General features: G+C 45.2%; 2 protein-coding genes and 1 non-coding gene across 3 annotated transcripts in view; 2 read left to right on the top strand and 1 right to left on the bottom strand.

Annotated features, from left to right (window-relative positions):
* Nucleotides 1-14,855, bottom strand: part of COG4 (component of oligomeric golgi complex 4) — a 43,018-nt gene extending 28,163 nt beyond the window's left edge. The window contains 8 exon segments of the mRNA NM_001132812.1: nucleotides 2-60; nucleotides 827-984; nucleotides 1,515-1,620; nucleotides 3,848-4,041; nucleotides 5,949-6,123; nucleotides 9,247-9,361; nucleotides 10,961-11,043; nucleotides 14,687-14,855. Coding sequence (NP_001126284.1) covers nucleotides 2-60; nucleotides 827-984; nucleotides 1,515-1,620; nucleotides 3,848-4,041; nucleotides 5,949-6,123; nucleotides 9,247-9,361; nucleotides 10,961-11,043; nucleotides 14,687-14,845 — 1,049 coding nt within the window. The 5' untranslated portion in view covers nucleotides 14,846-14,855.
* A 273-nt stretch (nucleotides 14,856-15,128) lies between these two features.
* Nucleotides 15,129-23,675, top strand: part of SF3B3 (splicing factor 3b subunit 3) — a 48,296-nt gene continuing 39,749 nt past the window's right edge. The window contains 4 exon segments of the mRNA NM_001132028.1: nucleotides 15,129-15,240; nucleotides 17,914-18,053; nucleotides 20,170-20,496; nucleotides 22,024-22,196. Coding sequence (NP_001125500.1) covers nucleotides 17,984-18,053; nucleotides 20,170-20,496; nucleotides 22,024-22,196 — 570 coding nt within the window. The 5' untranslated portion in view covers nucleotides 15,129-15,240; nucleotides 17,914-17,983.
* On the top strand, nucleotides 20,806-20,884 carry LOC112129483 (small nucleolar RNA SNORD111). Its single transcript, XR_002911880.1, has one exon. It is a non-coding gene; the product is annotated as a small nucleolar RNA SNORD111 (small nucleolar RNA).

Below are 23,675 nucleotides of genomic sequence, written 5' to 3'. Positions count from 1 at the left end.
CCTTGGTTCGATTTTTTCTGTTGTAGAATTTCTCATCAAGTTGTTCTGAACATGCCGGAACTGCAATATACCACAGGAATGAGAATATTTTTCCCCACCCCCACATCTATTGGCCTCTTGCTGGTCACTCCAAACTTTTGGCATACAAGAACATTTAGGTTTAGTTTGCTTACCAGGTTTACCTTCCCTTCAAGCCAGCAGTGGGCTTTCAGGATGACAGGCCAAAGATTTGTTTTTGGGTTGGATGCTAATAATACTCACCTCTATTACTGTGCTTAAAAGTCATGCTAATGGTGTTCCAATAGACTACTGTTTATAGTCTCCTAGTCTGGAGTTCTAGTAATACAATTGTATGAGGCCACTCCTATTTCTATGTCGTACTTTTACTTTCTCTGCTCGAAAGAAGGAAAAAATAAAGTTCTGAAAAAGCAAACGTTATCTTTAACATCTTAGGAATGAAGCGGAAATTGGAGACAATTACTTGGACACTTAATAGGACCTCAAGAAACAGAATTGTCATTGTATCATCAGAGGGCACTGTTGCACATTTTGTGATAGAGAACTGGTCTACTACTTCTGCTGTGTTCTTTTCAGGAAGCTCTTTTTATTTCTGTTTTGGTCTTGAACTGAGGCCATCATCATCTCGACAACACCTCAAGTCCAAAGTAAGCTAGCAATGGGCAAGATGCAGGCCAGTGTGCGCTTAGCATTTATTTTTCTCCTGTCTGCACCTTTTTTTTCACTTTTTCAAACCCTCCAATTTATTCTACTCAGTGTTCCTGGCTAAAGCTGCTACCAAACCCCACCTGTAGCTTCCCCTGCTTACCTGCTGGTGGTAGTCCCTTTGCTTGATGAACTTGTCTACCACCTTCTCCACCTGTCTGTCACATTCCACCTGCAGATATTTGATCAGGGTATAGAGTCTCCCTGGCCCATAATAGGTCTCCACTATTGGCTGGTGGGTCTCCACAATGCGGGCAATGCCTAGAAGGGAGGAAGCAATAGGGTTGTATTCCAAGTATTCTTCCTACAAAATAAACTTGCTCCCATCCAGGACTAACCGATGGTCTAGCTCAATCCTTTTGGCTGCTTCACTTTCTAAAACGAACACAAATAGGCCTAGTCAATGCTAGGGGTTGTTAGGCAAATATGTTAAATATGCACAGTGCTTGGTACACCAGCAGGCATTTGGTAAGTTACATTGATACTGTTTTCTACAGCAGCATCTTTGGAAATCAGCATTACTCGCTTTCCAGTAATTTATTTTAGGGTTAAATTTATTCTTACAGAGTTTGGGGTTTGAGGGTTAGGCAGGATCAAAACACTGGAGAGACTCTAATCTTTGCTAATCAGGCACTGAATCTGGAAGTTATTTCATTCTCCAATCAATTAATACACAATAAACTACATGATTAAATTAAAGTCATCAGGCTAGAAGGGTGAGAAGAAAGGCTAGGATGCAGGTGTCATATAGAAATGTCTCCAGTCTCTCTAGAGTGGAGAAAGAGGCTCACCTTCAAACAGAAGAGTAAGTGTATCTGCAAAGATGACTGCAGCTCTCCGATCACTCATGTCTGTCCCCAGCACCATGAGCAGATTCTCCTCAGCTTTACTGGCCACCTAAAAAAGGAGAAAACCCACACACATTCCTCAGAAAGGTCACCCTCACACCAAGTATATCTCAGTTTTCCAAAAAGGCCTCCCATTGGCTTTTTTTTTCACATTTCCCTTGATGTCTGGAAGCCCAGGCAGCACAGAGGAAACTCCCTTGAGGGACGGTCTGAGCCTCAGGCAGGACAAGGAACGTGAGCATGGTGTAGCTCCTCTTCCATTATTTTCTTCTCTTGGAAAATATGGACTGCCATTAGCCAAGGAAGAGAGTCCCCAGTTTCAACAATCTTCTCAAAGGGTAACTTTCTATCATTTTTTAAAATAAGACACAGGGTCTCACTCTGTTGCCCAAGCTGGAGTACAAGGGAGCCACAGTCATAGTTCACTGTGGCCTTGAACTCCTGGACTCAAGTGTTCCTCTCACCTCAGCCTCCTGAGTAGCTGGAACTACAGGCAAGAGCCACCATGCCTGGATAATTTTTTAAAAATTTCTGTAGAGATGGGGTCCTGCTATGTTGCCCAGACTCGTCTGGAACTCCTGGCCTCAAGCAATCCTCTTGCCTCAGCATCCCAAAGTGTTGGAATTACAGGCGTGAGCCATTATGCCTGGCATGTTATCATTAACAGTGCTTTCTCAAGCAGGACAAAACCTGGGTACTGCAGAAGGGACTTTTACTGGATTAAAGGTAGAAGCCATTTCTAGGTCCCAGGTGGCAAAGTATACTGATAAAAAAAGTACCATAGAGCAGGTTTTCTTTATTTTTTTTTTTTGAAATGGAATTTCGCTGGTTGCCCAGGCTGGAGTGCAATGGCACAATCTCGGCTCACTGCAACCTCTGCCTTCCCGGTTCAAGCGATTCTCCTATCTCAGCTTCCCGAGTAGTTGGGATTACAGGCACCCACCAACATGCCCAGCTAATTTTTGTATATTTTAGTAGACACGGGGTTTCACCATGTTGGCCAGGCTGGTCCTGAACTTCTGATCTCAGGTGATCCACCCGCCTCAGCCTCCCAAAGTGCTGGGATTACAGGCGTGAGTCACCGCGCCTGGCCTGTATTTTGTTTTTAATTAATTTTTTAGAATGAGTAAGATGCACACTTAAACATTCCAAAGGAACAAAGGAATATTCAGTGAAAAGTGGTTCTTCTTCTAACCTGTGTCTCTTAATTTCCCAATTTTCTTCAGAGGTGACCATTGTTAACCCTTCCAAAAGAAATCCTATGCTTATACAAATATATCTTGATTGCTAACTCCCTCATTTTAAACAGGAATGACAACATATTGTTTTGTACCCTGTTTAACAAACCGCATGTTAGAGAATAAAATATGTCAGCACTTAGGGAACGGTATCATTTTTCTTAACGGCATAATAATGGTCTGATAATTTTTTTGTGGGAGGGGAGTGACACAAACAGACATACAGCTAAAAAACGGCCAGGTGGGGTGGTAGTCCCAGGACTTTGGGAGGCTGAGGTGGGAGGACTGCTTGAGGCCAGGAGTTTGAGACCAGCCTGGGTAACACAGTGAGACCGTTTCTATAAAAAAAAAAAAAAAAATTGCAACGCATGGTGGCATGTGCCTGTAGTCTCAACTGCTTGGGAGGCTGGGGCAGGAGGATTGCTTGAGCTTTAAAAGAGTGATTCAGGCTGGGCGAGGTGGCTCACGCCTGTAATCCCAGCACTTTGGGAGGCTGAGGTGGGCGGATCACCTGATGTTGGGAGTTCGAGACTAGCCTGACCAACATGGAGAAACCCAGTCTCTACTAAAAATACAAAATTAGCTGGGCGTGGTAGCGTATGCCTGTAATCCCAGCTACTCGGGAGGCTGAGGCAGGAGAATTGCCTGAACCAGGGAGGTGGAGTTTACAGTGAGCTGACATCATGCCATTGCACTCCAGCCTGAGCAACAAGAGTGAAACTCTATCTCAAAAAAAAAAAAAAAAGAGTGATTCAACTTGTCAGAGAACTTGCATTTTAATTTCATATGCTTTCACCTGGTCTGTTGGAAATGAATGTGCACTGGCAGATGTCTTGGCCATGCCTGGTACACAGTAGGCTGGCAACAGGTATGTTGAATGAACACATGCATCCAGTCCTGCCCGGCTACACAGCAAGGGCAGGAACGGGAGTCATAGCCAGAAGAGAGAAAGTATCCATAGAAACTGGACCCATCCAGTGCCCCAATCTGCAGGCAGAGAGCCACACAATTAACCTGCCAAGCAATCAGGGTCCATACCTGCTTGCAAAGGTACTCTGAGAACTTTCTTAATCCCTCCTCATGCAAACCCAGCAGTGGGAAAATCTTGAAGAAGCGCTCCACCTGGGGCAGATCACCTTCCTTGGTGGCAACGGCAAACTTCTCTGCCACAATGGCTTTGAGACGTTGCTCAGCTTCCTGCAGCAATTTCAGGTTGGCATCAATCATGCTCCCTGCTCAACAGGGAGAAAATGAAAATTCAAGTAAAGAATAGTACTGTGTCAGGTCCATGCCACTTTGTGTAATACTATTCATCCAGCAAATACGTATTAAGCACTTACTATGTGCAAGATGCTGTGCTAGTAAAATGTATGATTACAAGATGAATCAGCCCTGATCCTATCATCACAGAAATTACGATCAGGTAGAAGAGACAGTTTGTGCACAAATCAAGATGATGAAATACAGTACATGATGTGTCATAAGAAAGGTGCCAAAGGCCGGGCACGGTGGCTCACGCCTGTAATCCCAGCACTTTGGGAGGCCGAGATGGCTGAATCACGAGGTCAAGGGATTGAGACCATCATGGCCAACATGGTGAAACCCTGTCTCTACTAAAAATAGAAAAATTAGCTGGGCATGGTGGCGTGCGCCTGTAGTCCCAGTTACTCAGGAGGCTGAGGCAGAAGAATCCCTTGAACCTGGGAGGCAGAGGTTGCAGTGTGCTGAGATCATGCCACTGCACTCCAGCCTGGCGACAGAGCGAGACTCCGTCTCAAAAAAAACAAAGGTGTCAAAAAGTTACATTTCTGGTTAAAGTAATCAGAAAAGGCTTCCTAGAGAAGGTGACATCCCACCTCTCAAAGATGAGCAGGATTCTGATACCTGCAGAGGAGAACAAACATTCCAGGCAAAGGGAATGAAATACATGAAGTAATAGAAGCAGAAAGATGAAAAGAATATTTGCAGAGTATTCCAAGTAGCATATTCCTTGGCATATGGAGGAGCTTGAGAAATATTTGCACAATGAGTGGATGCATAAGTGAATACCATTAAACAAGTCTAGAAAGACAAAGTGCGTAAAGATCATGGAAGATCTAAAACATCAGGCTAAGAATTTCATTTTATGAGTAGGCAATATGGTCAAGTGCAAAGAACGCGCTGGCCAGAGAATAAGTAGATCTGGATTCAGTTTCCTTTTCCATAAAATGGGAATAGAGTAGTCCCTTCTTATCTGTAGGGGATCCATTCCAAGACCATTATGGATGCCTGAAACCATCGACAGTACTGAACCTTAAATATACTATGTTTTTTCCCATACATACATACCTACGATAAAGTTTAATTTGTAAATTAGACATAGTAAGAGATTAACAATAATATATAATAAAATATAACAACATACCATAATAAAGTTATGCAAATGTGGCCTCTCTCTTAAAATATCTTACTGTACTGTACTTACCCTTCTTGTGATGAAGAGACAGACAGGGTGGTACAAGATTTTATCACACTACTTAGAACAGCAAGCAATTTAAAACTAGTAAGATGTTTATTTCTGGAATTTTTCCTTAATATTTTTGGACTAAGGTTGACTATGAGTAACTGAAGCTGCAGGTAAATGAAATGGCAGAAAGTGAAACCACACATAGAGGAGACTACTTTAACAAAGCCTGCCCCAGGATGATACAGGACCTACGTATGGCCTATTACCAGACAAGAAAACTTCCTGGGTAGGCACGGTAGCTTATGCCTGTAATCCCAGCACCTTGGGAGGCCAAGGCGGGTAGATCACCAGAGATCAGGAGTTCGAGACCACACTGTCCACATGGTGAAACCCCATCTCTACTAAAAATACAAAAAACATTAGCGAGGTGTGGTGGTGTGCACCTATAATCCCAGGTACTCAGGAGGCTGAGGCAGGAGAATTGCTTGAACCCAGAAGGCGGAGGTTGCAGTGAGCCAAGATCACACCACTGCACCCTATCCTGACAAGAGCGAGACTCCATCTCAAAAAAAAAGAAGAAAAAGAAAAAAGAAAACTTCCTAAAAACTGAGGTGTTTTTATTGGTCAAGTCTGCTTACTTCAGATTACAGATGATTTTAACTAAACTAAAAACCAACAGTTTCAGATGCTGACCCTCTTTGCCCTGTCGGCTGAGCTCAATGACTGACTTGTCCAGGCACAAGTAGCGATGAATATGGGCTGCAGCCTGCTCATAATCTTCATTCCTCAAAGCAGTCTGAACTCCATCCATGCAGAACTTCAGGTCCAAGATGTCATCAGCTCTCTGAATGGCCTGATAGAGGCGGTTCTGCAAAAAGATTTGGTACTTAGAAACAATGTCCTATTCTTTCAAAAACACCCCTCAAGAAGGTAGGGAGATTCAGGAGCTAAATCTGGTCAACCATATGTCCTTTTAAGCTGTCAGTAGCAATCTCACAAACACCACTATTACTGTTAACGCAACTGTTATTGATGATGATCAAGACCATTGACAGGTATCATACAATTTTAATAACGTGATCAAATCATTCTCTTTTTTATTTTAGACAGAGTCTTACTCTGTTACCCAGGCTGGAGTGCAGTGGCGCAATCATGGCTTACTGTAACCTCTGCCTCCTGGGCCTAAGCTAACCTCCCACCTCAGCCTCCCAAGTAGCTGGGATTACAGGCATGTGCCACCATGCCTGGCTAGTTTTTGTATTTTTTTGTAGAGGCAGGGTTTCACCATGTTTCCCAGGCTGGTCTCAAACTCCTGAGCTCAAGCTATCCGCCTGCCTTGGCTTCCCAAAGTGCTGGGATTACAGGTCTGAGCCACAGAGCCCAACTTTTTTTTTTTTCTTGAGACAAAGTCTCACTCTGTTGCCCAGGCTAGAGTACAGTGGTACAATCTTGGCTCACTGCAACCTCTGCCTCCTGGGTTCAAGCAATCCTCCCACCTCAGTCTCCCAAATACCTGGGATTACAGGTGCACACAACCACAACCTGCTAATTTTTGTAATTTTTGTAGAGACAAGGTTTTACCATGTTGCCCAAACCCAGGCTGGTCCTGAACTCTTGAGCTCAAGCAATTCATTCTCCTCAGCCTCCCAAAGTGCTGAGATTACAGGAGTAAGCCAGCACGCCTGGCCTACTTCATTTTCTTAACTAATTGCTCTGGATAGAACCATACAGCCACCAACTCACTATTAAAGTTTTTTTTAGAACATGCTTGCGCCGGGCACGGTGGCTCACACCTGTAATCCCAGCACTTTGGGAGGCCGAGGTGGGTGGATCACGAAGTCAGGAGTTTGAGACCAGCCTGACCAACATGGTGAAACCCCATCTCTACTAAAAATACAAAAATTAGCCAGGCCTGGTGGCACACGCCTGTAATCCCAGCTACTCAGGAGGCTGAGACAGGAGAATCGCTTGAACCCGGGAGGTGGAGGTTGCATGAGCCAAGATCAAGCCATTGCACTCCAGCCTGGGCAACAGAGTGAGACTCTGTCTCAAAATAAATAAATAAATAAATAAATAAATAAAACATGGTTGCTTGTTCCAGAGACATAGTAAGAGAAGACACCCTTGTCTTGTTCCTCATCTTAGGAGGAAAGAATCACATCTTTCACCAGTAAGTATGATGTTAGCTGAGGGTTGTTTTTTTAAAAAATTTTTTATAGAGACAGGATCTTACTGTGTTCCAAGGTTTGGTCTCCAACTTCTGGCCTCAAGAGATCCTACTGCTTTGGTCTCCCAAAGTGTTAGGATTGCAGGCATGAGCCACCACACCTGGCCAACTGTGGTTTTTCACAGATGCCCTTTATCAGGCTGAGAAGTTCCCCTCTATTCCAAATTTGTTGAGTGTTTCTACCACGAAAGGGCACTGAATTTTGTTAAATGTTTTCTTCTGAGTCTATGAGGTGATCATGTGTTTTTTGTCTTTTTTTCAGTTAATATGGTGTATTATTAGGTTGGTGCAAAAGTAATTGCGGTCTTGGCCACTACTTTTAATTGATTTTCAGATGTTAAATCAACCTCGTATTCCTAGGATAAATTCCACTTGGTCATAGTACATAATCCTCTTTATATATTGCTAGACTTGCTTTGCTAGGGTTTTGTTGAGTAACTTTTTTTTTTTTTGAGACAGAATCTTGCTCTGTCGCCCAGGCTGGAGTGCAGTGGCGCGATCTTGGCTCACTGCAAGCTCCGCCTCCCAGGTTCACGCCATTCTCCTGCCTCAGACTCCCGAGTAGCTGGGACTATAGGCGCCCGTCACCACGACCGGCTAATTTTTTGTATTTTTAGTAGAGACGGGGTTTCACGGTGTTAGCCAGGATGGTCTCCATCTCCTGACCTCGTGATCTGTCCGCCTCGGCCTCCCAAAGTGCTAGGACTACAGGCGTGAGCCACCGCGCCCAGCCTTGTTGAGTACCTTTATGTCTATATTCATAAGAGCTACTGGTCTGAAGTTTTCTGTGATATTTTTGTCTGGCTTTGTTATCTCACATTAGATTTCTATTGGATGGTGCTCTTCTAATCTCTAATGTGGTAGCTTTTTTTTTTTTTTTAAATAGAAGCTGGTATTTATTAACTTATTTATTTATTTATTTTTAATTTGCAACTCCACTCTGCAACTCAGGCTGGAGTACAGTGGCATGACCTTGACTCACTGTAATCTCTGCCTCTTGGGGTTAAGCAATCCTCCTGCCTTAGTCTCCCAAGTAGCTGGGACTACAGGTATGCATTACCACACCTGGCTAATTTTTGTATTTTTTAGTAGAGACAGGGCTTCGCCATGTTGCCTAGGCTGGTCTCAAACTCCTGAACTCAAGTCATTAGACTGCCTCAATCTCCCAAAGTGCTGGGATACAGGTGTGCACCACCATGTCCAGCTAATTTTTGTATTTTTTGTAGAGGCAGGGTTTTCCCATGTTGCCCAGGCTGGTTTTGAACTCCTGGGCTCAAGCAATGCTCCTGTTTTGGCCTCCTAAGTGATGGGATTGTAGGTGTGAGTCACCACGCAAAGCCCCATAGACATTTTGATGTTGTAGAGGGCAGTAAAGAAGCTATTGGCCAGGCAAGGTGGCTCACACCTGTAATCCCAGCATGTTGGGAGGCCGAGGTGGGCAGATCACTTGAGGTCAGGAGTTTGAGGCCAGCCTGGCCAACATGGCGAAAGGCGGAAGGATAGCTTGAGCCCAGGGGTTCAGGACCAGCCCAGGGAACATGGCAAAACCCCATCTCTACAAAAAACACAAAAACTAGCTGGGCATAGTGGTGGATGCCCGCAGTCCCAGCTCCTCAGGAGGCTGAGGTGGGAGAATTGCTTGAGCCCAGGGAGTTGGGCTGTAGTGAGCTGTGATTGCACCACTGCACTCCAGCCTGGGCAACAGAGCAAGACCCTGTCTCAACAACAAAAAAAAAAAAAAAAAAAAAAAGCTTGATGTATTACCTTGGCCAGGTCAAGCTGACGAACTTTGCTGGACACATTCTCAGCCAGGTTGCAGGTAAAGGTGATCATTCCAGCCAGCTGCTTTGCATCTCCCTCAATCAGCTGCAGGTTAGGACTGGAGAAATACATTGTCAGCATACACATAACCATAGGGCAGAGAAGAGATACAAACTTTTTTTTGCATATGGACACTATGTCTTCTACTTCTTTCATACCTACCTATAACTCTTAGCTCAGTTTGCTCTATACTCAGCTTATTCTCAAGAATGTTTGTTTGACTGTAAACTCAGACCTATACTTGATAAAAAATTAGCTCTTTTTTTTTTTTTTTTTTTTTTGAGATGGAGTCTTGCTCTGTCGCCAGGCTGGAGTGCAGTGGCGCAATCTCGGCTCACTGCAACCTCCACCTCCCGGGTTCAAGTGATTCTCCTGCCTCAGCCTCCTGAGTAGCTGGGACTACAGGCATGTGCCACCAAGCCCAGATAATTTTTGTATTTGTAGTAGAGACGGGGTTTCACCATGTTGGCCAGGAGATGGTCTTGATCTCTTGACCTTGTGATTCAGCCTCCCAAAGTGCTGGGATTATAGGTGTGAGCTACTGCGCCTGGCCAAAATTAACTTCTAAAACCAATAAAGACACCCCTAAATAGGTACAGCCAAAGAACTAGAGAACAATTTCTCTCACTTGCTAAGTGAGCATAAGATGCACTAACCAGTACCATGTGAGAGGATGGTGAGATCAAGGAACAATTTTTGTTTTTGTTTTCTCACCCTGCCACTCAGGCTAGAGTGTAGTGGCACGATCATACCTCACTGCAGTTTCCAACTTCTGGGCTCAAATGATCCTCCTGTCTTAGCCTCCTGAGTAGCTGAGACTACAGGTGCACACCACCATGCCCAACTAATTTATTTATTTTTTATTTTTTTGTTTTTGAGACAGGGTCAAAAGTGATCCTCTAGATGCGGCCTCCCACAGTGCTAGAATTACAAGCATGAACCACTACACGCAGCCAGGGAACAATTTTTATGACTAACAAATATACCCAGTCTGTAAAAATGGTGGTTCTCGGCCGGGCGTGGTGGCTTACACCTGTAATCCTAGCACTTTGGGAGGCCAGGCGGGCGGATCACTTGAGGTCAGGAGTTTGAGACCAGCCTGGCCAACATGGTGAAACCCTGTCTCTACTAAAAATACAAAAATTAGCTGGGCATGGTGGCACATGCCTGGAATCCCAGCTACTCGAGAGGCTGAGGCAGGAGAATCGCTTGAACCTGGGAGGCAGAGGTTGTAGTGAGCCGAGATCATGCCACTGCACTCCAGCCTGGGGGACAAAAACGAAGCTCCATCTCAAAAAAAAACCAAAAAAACAAAACAAAAAAAGGTGGTTCTCAAACTTGAGCTGCGCATTAGAATCACTTGGTAGGCTTGTTAAAACACATCTTCCTGGACCCCACCCCTAGACTTCCCTGATTTTGTGTTTGGAGTGGGGCCCTAGGATTTGCATTTCTAACAAGGTGTGATGCTGGTACTACTGGTCCAAGGACTCTTTGAAAACCATCAAACTCATACCCTTAGGTGTTCACTTTATCTTGAAATAATACCCTTTACATTTCAAGCTGAACTGGTGTTTATAACAGAAAGTTTAAAAAATGGTCACTTGTCCAATTGACCCTGTTGGAATTTACATTAGCTCTTGCTGAGATGCAGACTCACCCCATTCGGTGGAGAGTGACCATCTTACTTTCAATGGTGTTTTGCTGTTCCAAAAGAGCATCCAGCTCTCTCTCCACCACTTTCTGAAACAGAGAAACATCCTGTCAGCAGAATGATCAGAAGGAACCTTAAGAGTTATCTAATCCAATCACTTAGCTGAAGGGTGAATCTCATTTCCAAATTCTTTTTTCCTTCCACTATGCTCTCCTTAGACTTTAACAATGCTTCATTTTGCACTTATGTTGCATGATTGTTATCTTACATATATCTTATTCCACCTGGCAGATGAGCACCATAATGGGAAGAAATAAACTTTTAGTCAGTATCATTAGCATAGTGCCTAATACAGGAAGGCATTTAAAATACAATGCCTGGCCAGCACTGGATCCCAAAGTAATCCCAGCACTTTGGGAGGCCCAAGTGGGTGGATCACCTGAGGTCAGGAGTTCATGACCAGCCTGGCCACATGGTGAAACCCCATCTCTACTAAAAATACAAAATTAGGCTGGGCGCGGTGGCTTACGTCTGTAATTCCAGCACTTTGGGAGGCCGAGGCAGGCGGATCATGAGGTCAGGAGATTGAAACCATCCTGGCTAACACGGTGAAACCCTGTCTCTACTAAAAATACAAAAAATTAGCCGGGTGTGGTGGGGGGGCACCTGTAGTCCCAGCTGCTCAGGAGGCTGAGGCAGGAGAATGGCATGAACCCGGGGGGGCGGAGCTTGCAGTGAGCTGAGATCATGCCACTGCACTCCAGCCTGGGCAACAAAGTGAGACTCCGTCTCAAAAAAAAAACCAAAAAACAAAATGAGCTGGGTGTGGTGGTGGGGGCGTATAATCCCAGCTATACAGGAGGCTGAGGTAGGAGAATCACTTGAACCCGGGAGGTGGAGGTTGCAGTGAGCCGAGATTGTGCCATTTCACACCAACCTGGGTAACAAGAGTAAAATGCTGTCTCAAAAAAAAAAAAAGAAAAATACAATGCCTAAACAAAAAACACCACACACATCTTGCTGAAGTGAAATTTCCAGTGACAGTTACCAAAAATTTTCTTCTTGGTGCATAGTCAGTAGCCAGAGGTTATAAATATAATTATCTCTCATTCAAGCCATTTATTATGCAACCTCAATTTATGTAACATTTTCATGCTTCGGTTTTTTCATCTGTAAAACTAGGATAGCAATACCAATCTCACTGGGCTGTTGAATGAGTCAAACAGGAAACCACACAAAGTGCTTAACATGGTATGTGGCATATAGTTCAACAACTGCCATTAAAATTAACCATACATTTTTATTTTTTGGGGGGGGGCTCAAGTGCTCTTCCTACCTCAGCCCCCCAAATATCTGTAACTATAGGCGTGCACAACCCTGGTCCACTGTTTAATTTTTTTGTAGCAACGAGGTCTCACTATATTGCCCAGGCTGGTCCCCAACTATCTGCTATTGCCCAGGCTGGTCTCCAACTATAGCTCAAGCTATCTGCCCATCTCAGCCTCCTAAAGAACTGCGATTAGAGGCATGAGCCACTTGTGCCCAGGCAGCTATACTTTTTTTTTTTTTTTTTTGAGACGAGTTTCGCTCTTTTACCCAGGCTGAAGTGAAGTGGCCTGATCTTGGCTCACTGCAACCTCCCTGCCCTGGGGTTCAAGCGATTTTCATGCCTCAGCCTCCAGAGTAGCTGGGATTATAGACGCCCACCATCACACCCAGCTAACTTTTGCATTTTAGTAGAGACTAACATGGTTTCGCCATGTTGGCCAGGTTGGTCTCGAACTCCTGACCTCAGGTAATCCACCTGCCTCGGCCTCCCAAAGTGCTGGTATTACAGGCATGAGCCACCGCGCCTGGCCGTATACATTTTTATTAAAATCGTTCAGTAGGTTCCAGAGGGAAACTTCCTCTTGACAGTCATCGAATACAAATACAGTACTTATATCATTTTGTCTGTAAGATTTCCATAATTTTCCACCCAACATATTGAATGACTGAATGAATGTGAGCTTAGGAATGTTAAGTCAAGATACTAAATTTTTTTTTTTTTTTTTTGAGACAGAGTCTCGCTCTGTCGCCCAGGCTGGAGTGCAGTGGTGCGATCTCGGCTCACTGCAAGCTCCTTCTCCCTGGTTCACGCCATTCTCCTGCCTCAGCCTCCCGAGTAGCTGGGACTACAGGTGCCCGCCACCACGCCTGGCTAATTTTTTGTATTTTTAGTAGAGACGAGGTTTCACCGTATTAGCCAGGATGGTCTCGATCTCCTGACCTCGTGATCCGTCCGCCCCGGCCTCCCAAAGTGCTGGGATTACAGGCGTGAGCCACCGCGCCCGGCTTTTTTTTTTTTTTTTTTTTTTTTGAGACATAATTTCGCTCTTATTGCCCAGGCTGGAGTGTAATGGCGCTATCTTGGTTCACCGCAACCTCCGCCTCCCGGGTTCAAGCAATTCTCCTGCCTCAGCCTCGTGAGTAGCTGGGATTACAGGCATGCGTCACCACGCCCGGCTAATTTTGTATTTTTAGTAGTGACTGGTTTTCACCATGTTGGTCATGCTGGTCTCGAACTCCTGACTCAGGTGATCCTCCCGTCTTGGCCTCCCAAAGTGCTGGGATTGCAGGCGTGAGCCACCGCGCCCCGCAAGATACTAAATTTTAAAACACATCTTGCTGAGGCCAGACAAGAAAACCTCCACACACTAAACTAGCCAGGCACGGTGGTGTGCGCCTCTAGTTTCATCGGCTCTTAACTGCAGCACCAGAGCACTCCAGCCTGCGCAACAGAGAGCGGCCCTGTTTCTAAAAATAACAAAACAAAACAAAACAACAAAACACCACACACATCTTGCTGAAAAACGTATCAGAAACTGCTATAGTGCAAGTTTATACTTGAAAATACTCAAACATATCAATGATAACCTCTCCCTCAGGCTGAAACTACCTTTTGTGCTCAACTTTGCTAGAAGTTTGGTCTGGGAAACAGCTGATAAGCTTAGATTATTAGAGCTTAGATCTCTTTTGACTGGCAAGGAACCCAACTGACATTCTAAAGTGAATTGACAGCATCGAGTTGCCACTGAAAATTAAAGGAGGCAGGAGATAGAACGTTATGAACTGAAAGGAACTGGAGAATCTAGTCCACATCGCTAATTTGATAAAATATCAAGGGTACGAGAGATGAATTGACTTGTCCAAGATTAGAGAATTGTGTCTGAGTCTTAAAAGCTCAAACCTCTACAAAGATGTGCATTTGACCAAAACGCTAAAATCACACCCCCAAATCACTCCCCACAAGAGGAAGTCTTAAAACGCTTCAAGAAGTTAATCTGCAAAGGCTTCCCTCTTAAATAACAGGATGAAAGCGTTTCGTAATTTGTAAATTAAGCCAATGCAAAAGGGCGCTTATTATTTTGAGAACCAAGCACTTTGGCAAATACTCTCAGACTAACTTTACTCCCGTGGAGAAACTGGTGATCATGGATCAGGGAAATCAACGGGGGTCTAGGGAGGAGAGGCTGCAGATCGCCCAGATATCAGGGAAGACAAGTACGGCGCGTCCGACAGCGTGAAAAGAGTTGACAGGTCTACTCATATACCCGACTAGCTTCCGCTTCTTTTTTTTCCCGCTTTTTTGTATCCCCCAGCAAGGAGAGTTTCCCACAGCCCAGATTTCCCGACTGAAGGCTCCCACTCTCCCTAGATCCTCCATGAAAAAGAGGAGGCTCGGCCCCGCACCTCCTCGCCGCAGAGCCGTTCGTATACAGTCTCCAGCTCCTGCAGCTCTGTCAGGGAGCGAATGAGCTCAGCGGAGATTTCGGAGCAGCGGCCACCTCCCACCCCCTCAGACGGCGGCTGCACCCCTGACAGCTTCGGAGGCGAATCAAAGTCCGCCATCTTGATCCCCATTCGGCACTTCCGGTCCCGCGAGGCCCCCTCTTCGTTGGCGCCTATTTGGGGCTGCCCACAGAAGTGCCCAATGAACTCTAATGGTTTTTTTTTTTAAAGTCTACTTCAAAAACCTATTAATTTTCTATTCTCCTGGAAAAAGCAAAGCAATAAAGCATGTTTAAATAATTTTTAATGCGGTGTGGAAGCAAGACGGAAGCATTTTTTAAAAATTATATATATTCTTCAGGCGCGGATTGGGTGCCTTTTTCCGCTGCGCGCCACCGGAATGTCCCTGTCTTGAGGTCTAATGGCGGACGCCAGTATGTTGGAGTTGGTGGTGGCTTAAGTTTTGAAGGGAGGTAGCATCCGTTGGATATCCACACCATCCTTCTCGCTGCAGGGTAAAAAATCAGCGTGGGGACTTCCCCGGGCGCGGGGAGGCGGAGAGCGGCCATATGGAAGGGGGACCCGAGACTTTGGCGGGGGTCACGGGCAGTCTAGGCCCCAGAGGTCCGAGGCTGGGGACCAGGAGGAGGTGCCGAGGGATGGTTGGGGCGCCAAAACGGCTTCCTGCTGTCATCTCTCGCTTCCATCCACAGTGTGGGAACATATCCTATCTCAAAATAGGGCTCGTGGAGATTGCTTTTAACTTCTGGGGCCTTTGAGACGGGGGAGGTGTGACAAGCAGCGGGAGGCATGGATGTTTCCCTCTGGGTAGAGTAAATGTTACACCAATGGGAAGATAGAAAGATGGAGCGTGTTAAAAGCGTAAATAACGGAAACAGTCTTTAGAGCCAAGACTCCGGTTTGAATTTGTATTTTGGTAGTTGGGCAACTTTTCTCCTCCTCTGAGCTTCTATTTTTTCATTTGCGAAATGGAGGAGAGTTTAAATGCGATGATGTTTCCTTGGAGGATGGAGAAGATGCAGTGAGCAATCATACAAGCTTTTTGTAATAATGGTAAACAGACGTGGGGGAAGTTTTTTTTGTTTTGTTTTGTTTTTGTGAGGGAGTCTTGCTCTGTCGCCTAGACTGGAGAGCAGTGGCGCGATCTCGGCTCACTGCATCTCTGCCTCCCAGGTTCCAGCGATTCTCTTACCTCAGCCTCCCGAGTAGACTAGCTGGGATTACGGGCGCGTGCCACCACGCGCGGCTAATTTTTTCTTTTTTTGAGACGGAGTCCCGCTCTGTCGCCTAGGCTGGAGTGCAGTGGCGCGATCTCGGCTCACTGCAAGCTCCGCCTTCCGGCTTCACGCCATTCTGCCTCAGCCTCCCGAGTAGCTGGGACTACAGGCGCCCGCCACCGCGCCCAGCTAATTTTTTTGTATTTTTAGTAGAGACGGGGTTTCACTGTGTTAGCCAGGATGGTCTTGATCTCCTGACCTCTTGATCCACCCGCCTCGGCCTCCCAAAGTGTTGGGATTACAGGCGTGAGCCACCGCGCCCGGCCCAGACGTGGGGGAAGTTTTAAAGCTTACCAAATTTATCTGGTATATATTTTTTGTTTGTTTTGTTTTTGAGACGATGTCTCGCTGTCGCCCAGGCTGGAGCGCAGCGGCTTGATCTCGGCTTACTGCAGCCTCCTCCTCCCGGGTTCTAGCTATTCTCACGCCTCAGCCTCCCGAGTAGCTGGGATTAAAGGCGTGTGCCACCACGCCCAGCTAGTTTTTGCATTTTTAGTAGAGGGGTTTTCACTGTGTTGGCCAGGCTGGTCTCGAACTCCTGACCTCAAGTGACCCATTTGCTTTGGCCTCCCAAAGTGCTGGGATTACAGGTGTGAGCCACCACTGTGCCCGGCCTCGTATATAGTTTTTCTAGTACTGGACTGATTCTCCAAAATGCACCTTCCTCCACGACCCAAGGTTAAGGTGTCGCTGGAGAACCTGAATCCAACTAGATTTGGGGAAAAATGAATTCCAAAGGTTTGTAAGGGATTGTATCAGTTATAAGGAAAGGGGAAAGTAGAATGTTTTGATCAGCTACAAAATATGAAAAGTAACTTGCGGGGAGCTGTTCAGGGATTCAGAAGCAGCTCCTAGCTTCCTCTCTTTTGCTTTTTTTGTTGTTTCTCAACTGCCTGGTCTTTCAACATCGGTCCTTTTCGTTCATCTTTTCCAGTGGTCCTAGAACATTAAACATATATACCTTAGTCTGTGGGCTGGGCGCGGTGCTCACGCCTGTAATCCTAGCACTTTGGGAGGCCGAGGCGGGCGGATCACCAAGTCAGGAGATCGAGACCATCCTGGCTAACATGGTGAAACCCCGTCGCTACTAAAAATACAAAAAATTAGCCGGGTGTGGTGGCGGGCGCCTGTTGTCCCAGCTACTCGGGAGGCTGAGGCAGGAGAATGGTGTGAACCCCGGAGGCGGAGCTTGCAGTTATCCAAGATGGTGCCACTGCACTCCAGCCTGGGCGACAGATTGAGACTCCGCCTCAAAAAAAAAAAAACCAAAAAAAAAAAAAAAAAAGATATACCTTAGTCTCAAGTAGAAAATTTTATGTCTCTATATCTCTCACGACCCATTTCTAGCCTGGAGCATTGATCTTGCCACCCTGCTTTTGCTCAGCCCAGAAAGTTATGAGGACGTTTACTCATAATTCTCTCTTCTCGTTTAACAATAAAATCAAATATGTATGTTAATTCTATACCAATGACCTTGGATTTCTCAAGATCCCGTGCTGTCTTTTTTTTTTTTTTTTTTTTTTTTTTTTGAGACGAGGTCTCACTCTGTCGCCCAGGCTGGAGTGCAGTGGCATGATGTTGGCTCACCACAACCTCTGCCTCCCAGGTTCAAGCGATTCTCCTGCCTCAGCCTCCCGAGTAGCTGGGACTACAGGAGCACAGCACTATGCCCAGCTAATTTTTGTATTTTTAGTAGAGACGGGATTTCACTATGTTGGCCAAGCTGGTCTTGAACTCCTGACCTCGTGAGCCACCATGCTCGGCCACATATGTTGTTTCTTAATAGGGCTTGCTCTGCTGGTTCTGCTGTCTTCATCCAGAATTTCCCATACAGAAATGTCTGTTGAAGTAATAGTCTCCCAGCTATTTTTCTGTTTTCTGTTTTCTTAGCTTTCTTGGACTCCGTACTGTTGGTGTAACCAAGGCCTGGAGGTCTGGGTGGCTCAGGTTTCCTGCAACCATGTTTCTGTACAACTTAACCTTGCAGAGAGCCACTGGCATCAGCTTTGCCATTCATGGAAACTTTTCTGGTAAGTTCTCTCGTTACCATCTTTTGAAATTTTAAGTGAATTAATACATATCTTGCTTAGTCTCTTGTGCAGGAAATGTTTTCCATTTATGACAAAACAGTTGTTGGTAAATGCAAACAATTCAAATTATGAGATGAGGTATTAAGTTCTGGTGCATTATCTGTTACCTATTTCAGATGCATTTCCTAGCTCACATTGTGTAATGATTCTTGTCAGGGCACACTTTTCTTGGCTGCTTACTTAGTGCCAAGTCGTGTGCTTATTGCTGTAAGACATACTGAGATGTGTAAGACCTGATCCTTGATCTTGAATTTGACATCAGGTTGGGTAAAAAGAATGTCTGAAGGTGTTTGTCTGGTTATCAGAGAGTAATTTAAATAAAGGGAAGGTTGGACCGTGGTTTGGTGCTTGAAGAGATAGAACTTTTGTATGAGAGAAAAGGGAAAATGCAGTTTAGGTAGGGAGCTGCCTGCATAGAAACAGATAATTTGCTTATGTTTACCATGTGGGGAATATTTTTGTACAGATGGATTAAGGCTAGGTTTGAATTGTGTGAAATTTCAAATATTGGATTAGGAAATACAAATACAAAGTTACTGAAAGTGAGGTACTAATGTTTATAAAATAAAAACTTTTCCTTGCCATTTGCAGATTTAACATTTTTGAGTCAATCCAAGTAATGCAGGAGGTTCACGATTGTGTAGAGTAAGACATAATTTTGTTGAGGTTTAACTCTGAATACTTACTGTGGTACTGAGAGGTACTGAGAGGCAGCCTAACTGACCACACAGCATTCATATTTCATGTTGTTATTTTCTCTGATCCTCATTATGGCTCTTTCTGCGGGTTTGAGGCTTCATTTGGGTAATTTAGTTATTCTTTGCTGCATTTGACTAAGGAAATACGTATATGGGAATTTGGAGATTTGTGACTGACTTCACTATGTAATGCAATGAATCTCAGCTGGAGTTTGGATAGAATTTTTGAAAGCACGTTTTTGTTTTTTGTTTTTTTGTTTTTGTTTTTGTTTTTTCCTTGAAACAGAGTCCTGCTCTGTCACCCAGGCTGGAGTGCAGTGGCGTGATCTTGGCTCACTGCAACCTCCGCCTCCTGGGTTCAAACGATTCTCCTGCCTCAGCCTCCCGAGTAGCTGGATTACATGCGTGCGCCACCATGCCCGGCTAATTTTTCATATTTTTAGTAGAGACGAGGTTTCACCATGTTGGCCAGGCTGATCTCGAATTCCTGACCTCGTGATCCACCCACCTTGGCCTCCCAAAGTGCTAGGATTACAGGCATGAGCTACTGTGCCCTGCTGAAAGCACATTTTTAATACTAATTTTATCTTTCAAATTCCTTTTCCAATTCAGTCTTCCTTTTTATCTAAAATGATGGAGAAGTTTTCTTTTCTCTTTTTATTTTTTGAGACGTAGTCTTGCTCTGTTGCCCAGGCTGGAGTACAGTAGTGCGACCTCGGCTCACTGCAACCTCCGTCTTCCAGGTTCAAGCGATTCTCCTGTGTCAGCCTCTGGAGTAGCTGAGATTATAGGCACTTGCCACCACACCTTGCTAATTTTTGTATTTTTAGTAGAGATGGGATCCCACCATGTTGGCCAGGCTGGTTTCAAACTCCTGACCTCAAGTGATCTGCCTGCCTCAGCCTCCCAAAGTGCTGGGATTGCAGGTGTGAGCCACTGTGCCTGGCCTTTTTTTTTTTAAAGAGACGAGATCTTGGTGCGTTTCCCAGGATGGAGTGCAATGGCAGGATTATAACCCACTACATTCTCTGAACTCCTGGGTTCAAACTATCCTCCCACTGTAGCCTCCCAAGTAGCTGGGACTAGAGGCACGTGCCACCACACCTGACTAATTTTTTTTTGAGACGGAGTTTTGCCCTGTTGCCCAGGCTGGAGTGCAGTGGCACAATCTTGGCTCACAGCAACCTCTACCTCCTGGGTTCAAGCGATTCTCCTGCCTTAGCCTCCCGAGTAGCTAGGATTACAAGCATGTGCCACCAGGCCTGGCTAATTTTTGTATTTTTAGTAGAGACGGGGTTTCACCATGGTGGCCAGGCTGGGTTCTGGTTGTTTATGATCTTTATTTTTTGGTGATCTAGGAACCAAACAACAAGAAATTGTTGTTTCCCGTGGGAAGATCTTGGAGCTGCTTCGCCCAGACCCCAACACTGGCAAAGTACATACCCTACTCACTGTGGAAGTATTCGGTGTTATCCGGTCACTCATGGCCTTTAGGCTGACAGGTGGCACCAAAGACTACATTGTAGTTGGCAGTGACTCTGGTCGAATTGTTATCTTGGAATACCAGCCATCTAAGAATATGTTTGAGAAGATTCACCAAGAAACCTTTGGCAAGAGTGGATGCCGTCGCATCGTTCCTGGCCAGTTCTTAGCTGTGGATCCCAAAGGGCGAGCCGTTATGATTAGTAAGTAATTTACTCTACTTGCTGTATATGCTTAGTTTAGGATAACAATGCTGTGCTCTTGGTGGTGTGCCAGTATCAGTTAATTACTTATGTGGGTTTGTCATCATGTTTGGATTTACTCTAGGTTTAAAGTTGCATTTCCTTTTTAAAAGAGTTGCATTTTCTTTTAAAACAATGGAAAAAATCTTAACACACCTTTCTACTTCCCATCTAGTTAGAAATGGGTGTTTTTCAATTTCTTTTTCTTTGGCAAAAAGATTACAATGAAATGATCTTATGTTATTAGACAGTGAATATCATTGCCTTCATCAGCCTGAAGTGATGATTCACATTCATGTCTCTTCTCTGATAAATTCTTGAAGAAAATTTTGTGTGTCTGATCAGGCCTCTAGAGGGCAGTCATAAATCATTAGATCTAGTTCAGAGAATAAAGCTAATGATAATTTTATGAATTACTGTTTTTCAGTATCCTTAAATCTAGGACTCATTAAAAAATTTTGACTAGTTAGTGGGATATTTAAGACCCGTATTAGGAAGAAGGGGGCCACAATGATGCCATTGTCTTTAAAAAAAATTTATTTATTTATTTTTAAGAGATGGGGGTCTCAGCTGGGCATGGTGGCTATTTATCTTTAAAAGAGATGGGGGTCTCAGCCAGGTGCGGTGGCTCACACCTGTAATCCCAGTACTTTGGGAGGCTGAGGCGGGAGGATCACTTGAGGTCAGGAGTTTGAGACCAGCCTGGCCAACATGGTGAAACCCTGCCTCTACTAAAAATACAAAAATTAGCTGGGTGTGGTGGCACGTACCTGTAATCCCAGCTACTTGGGAGGCTGAGGCAGGAGAATCGCTTGAACCCGGGAGGCAAAGGTTGCAGTGAGCCGAGATAGCGCTACTGCACTCCAGCCTGGATGACAGAGTGAGACTCCATCTCAAAAATAAATAAATAAATAAATAAACGAGAGAGATGGGGATCTCACTATGCTGCCCAGGATGGTCTTGAACTCCTGGGCTCAAGCAGTCCTTCTGTCTTGGCCTCGCAAGTGCTGGGATTACAGGCTTGAGCCACTGTGCCCAGCTCCACTATTGCCTACTCTTTTTTTTTTTTTTTTTTTTTAAATGAGACAGTTTCGCTCTTATTGCCCAGGCTGGAGTGCAGTGGTGTGATCTCAGCTCACTGCAACCTCTGCGTCTCAGGTTCAAGCAATTCTCCTGCCCCAGCCTCCCAAGTAGCTGGGATTAGAGGCATGCACCACCACACCTAGCTAATTTTTTGTATTTAGTAGAGACAAGGTTTTACCATGTTAGTCAGGCTGGTCTTGAACTCCTGACCTCAGGTGATCCACCCACCTCAGCCTCCCAAAGTGCTGTTCTGATGATAGAAAACAGAATCCTGAGTTTTTATACTTGTAGAGTTACTGCTGTTAATAATGATTAAAAGAAAAGCATGATGTGACTCTAGCTGTTCTGTAAGTCTCTCTTCTCGTTATCTGAGAATCTTGTATGTTTTATCTCCTTCAACTACAGGTGCCATTGAGAAACAGAAATTGGTGTATATTTTGAACAGAGATGCTGCAGCCCGACTTACCATTTCATCTCCCCTGGAAGCCCACAAAGCAAACACTTTAGTGTATCATGTAGTTGGAGTAGATGTCGGATTTGAAAATCCAATGTTTGCTTGTCTGGAAATGGATTATGAGGTAATGGGGACCCTGTCTCTTTGTGTTTCTTTCAGTCACCTCAGTGTTTTTTTTAAGATTGTTTTCCGGCCGGGCGTGGTGGCTCACGCCTGTAATCCCAGCACTTTGGGAGGCCAAGGCTGTCGGATCACGAGGTCAGGAGATAGAGACCATTCTGGCTAACACAGTGAAACCCCGTCTCTACTAAAAATACGAAAAGAAAATAGCTGGGCGTCGTGGTGGGCGCTTGTAGTCCAGCTACTCGGGAGGCTGAGGCAGGAGAATGGCGTGAACCCGGGAGGCGGAGCTTGCAGTGAGCCGAGATCTCGCCACTGCACTCCAGCCTGGGCTACAGAGCGAGACTCCATCTCAAAAAAAAAAAAAAAAAGATCGTTTTCTTCCTTGCGCATATCTTTTTTTTTTTTTTTTTTTTTTTGAGACAGTCTTGCTCTGTTGCGCAGGCTGGGGTGCAGTGGCACAATCTCAGCTCACCGCAACCTCTGCCTCCCGGGTTTAAGCAATTCTCCTGCCTCGGCCTCCTGAGTAGCTGGGACTACAGGCGCTGCCACCACGCCCAGCTAATTTTTGTATTTTTACTAGAGATGGGGTTTCACTGTGTTGGCCAGGCTGGTCTCCTGACCCCAGGTGATTGGCCCACCTCAGCCTCCCAGAGTGCTGGGGTTATAGGCCTAAGCCACCTCGCCCAGCCCCTTGTGCATATCTTAATTCTGTCCTGCTAGCAGGTCTTCATATTCCAAATGCCTTACTGAAATTCTTTGGGATGCTTCAGAGGTTAACCAACTATTTAATAGTCTTTCTCTGATTTAAGTAATCTCCCTATGGAAACAAGATATTTATTGGGAAAAGTTTCATGAAAAAGGTGAAGCTATGTTTAAGGTATTTTTTCACAGAGCATACTATTGTTTTCCTTGAATGGAAGGCAGTATCCTCTAGTAGAGAGCTCCCTGGATCCAGAATTTGGAGACTGCAGTTCTCATTCTAGCTCTGCCATTATCTTATAGCATAAACTTTGTCAAACTATTTGGCGTCAGCCAGGTGTGGTGGCATGTGCCTGTAGTCCTAGCTGCTTGGGAGCCTGAGGCCCAGGAATTCTAGGCTGCAGTGAGATAAGATTGTACCACTGCGGTCGTGTACAGTGACTCACGCCTGTAATCCAAGCACTTTGGGAGGCCGAGGCAGGCGGATCACCTGAGGTCAGGAGTTCGAGACCAGCCTGACCAACATGGAGAAACCCCGTCTCTACTGAAAATACAAAATTAGCCAGGCGTGGTGGCACATGCTTGTAATTCCAGCAACTCGGGAGGCTGAGGCAGGAGAATCACTTGAACCTGGGAGGTGGAGGTTGTGGTGAGCTGAGATCGTGCCATTGCACTCCAGCCTGGGCAACGAGTGAAACTCCATCACACACAAAAAAAAGATCATACCTCTGTGCACTGCAGCCTGGGTGACATAGTGAGAACCTGTCTCTCAAAAAAAAAA

Source organism: Pongo abelii, chromosome 18, assembly GCF_028885655.2.
Source record: "Pongo abelii isolate AG06213 chromosome 18, NHGRI_mPonAbe1-v2.0_pri, whole genome shotgun sequence".
In the NCBI taxonomy this organism is placed as follows: Eukaryota; Metazoa; Chordata; class Mammalia; order Primates; family Hominidae; genus Pongo; species Pongo abelii.
This window is presented reverse-complemented; position numbering and strand designations above follow the sequence as displayed.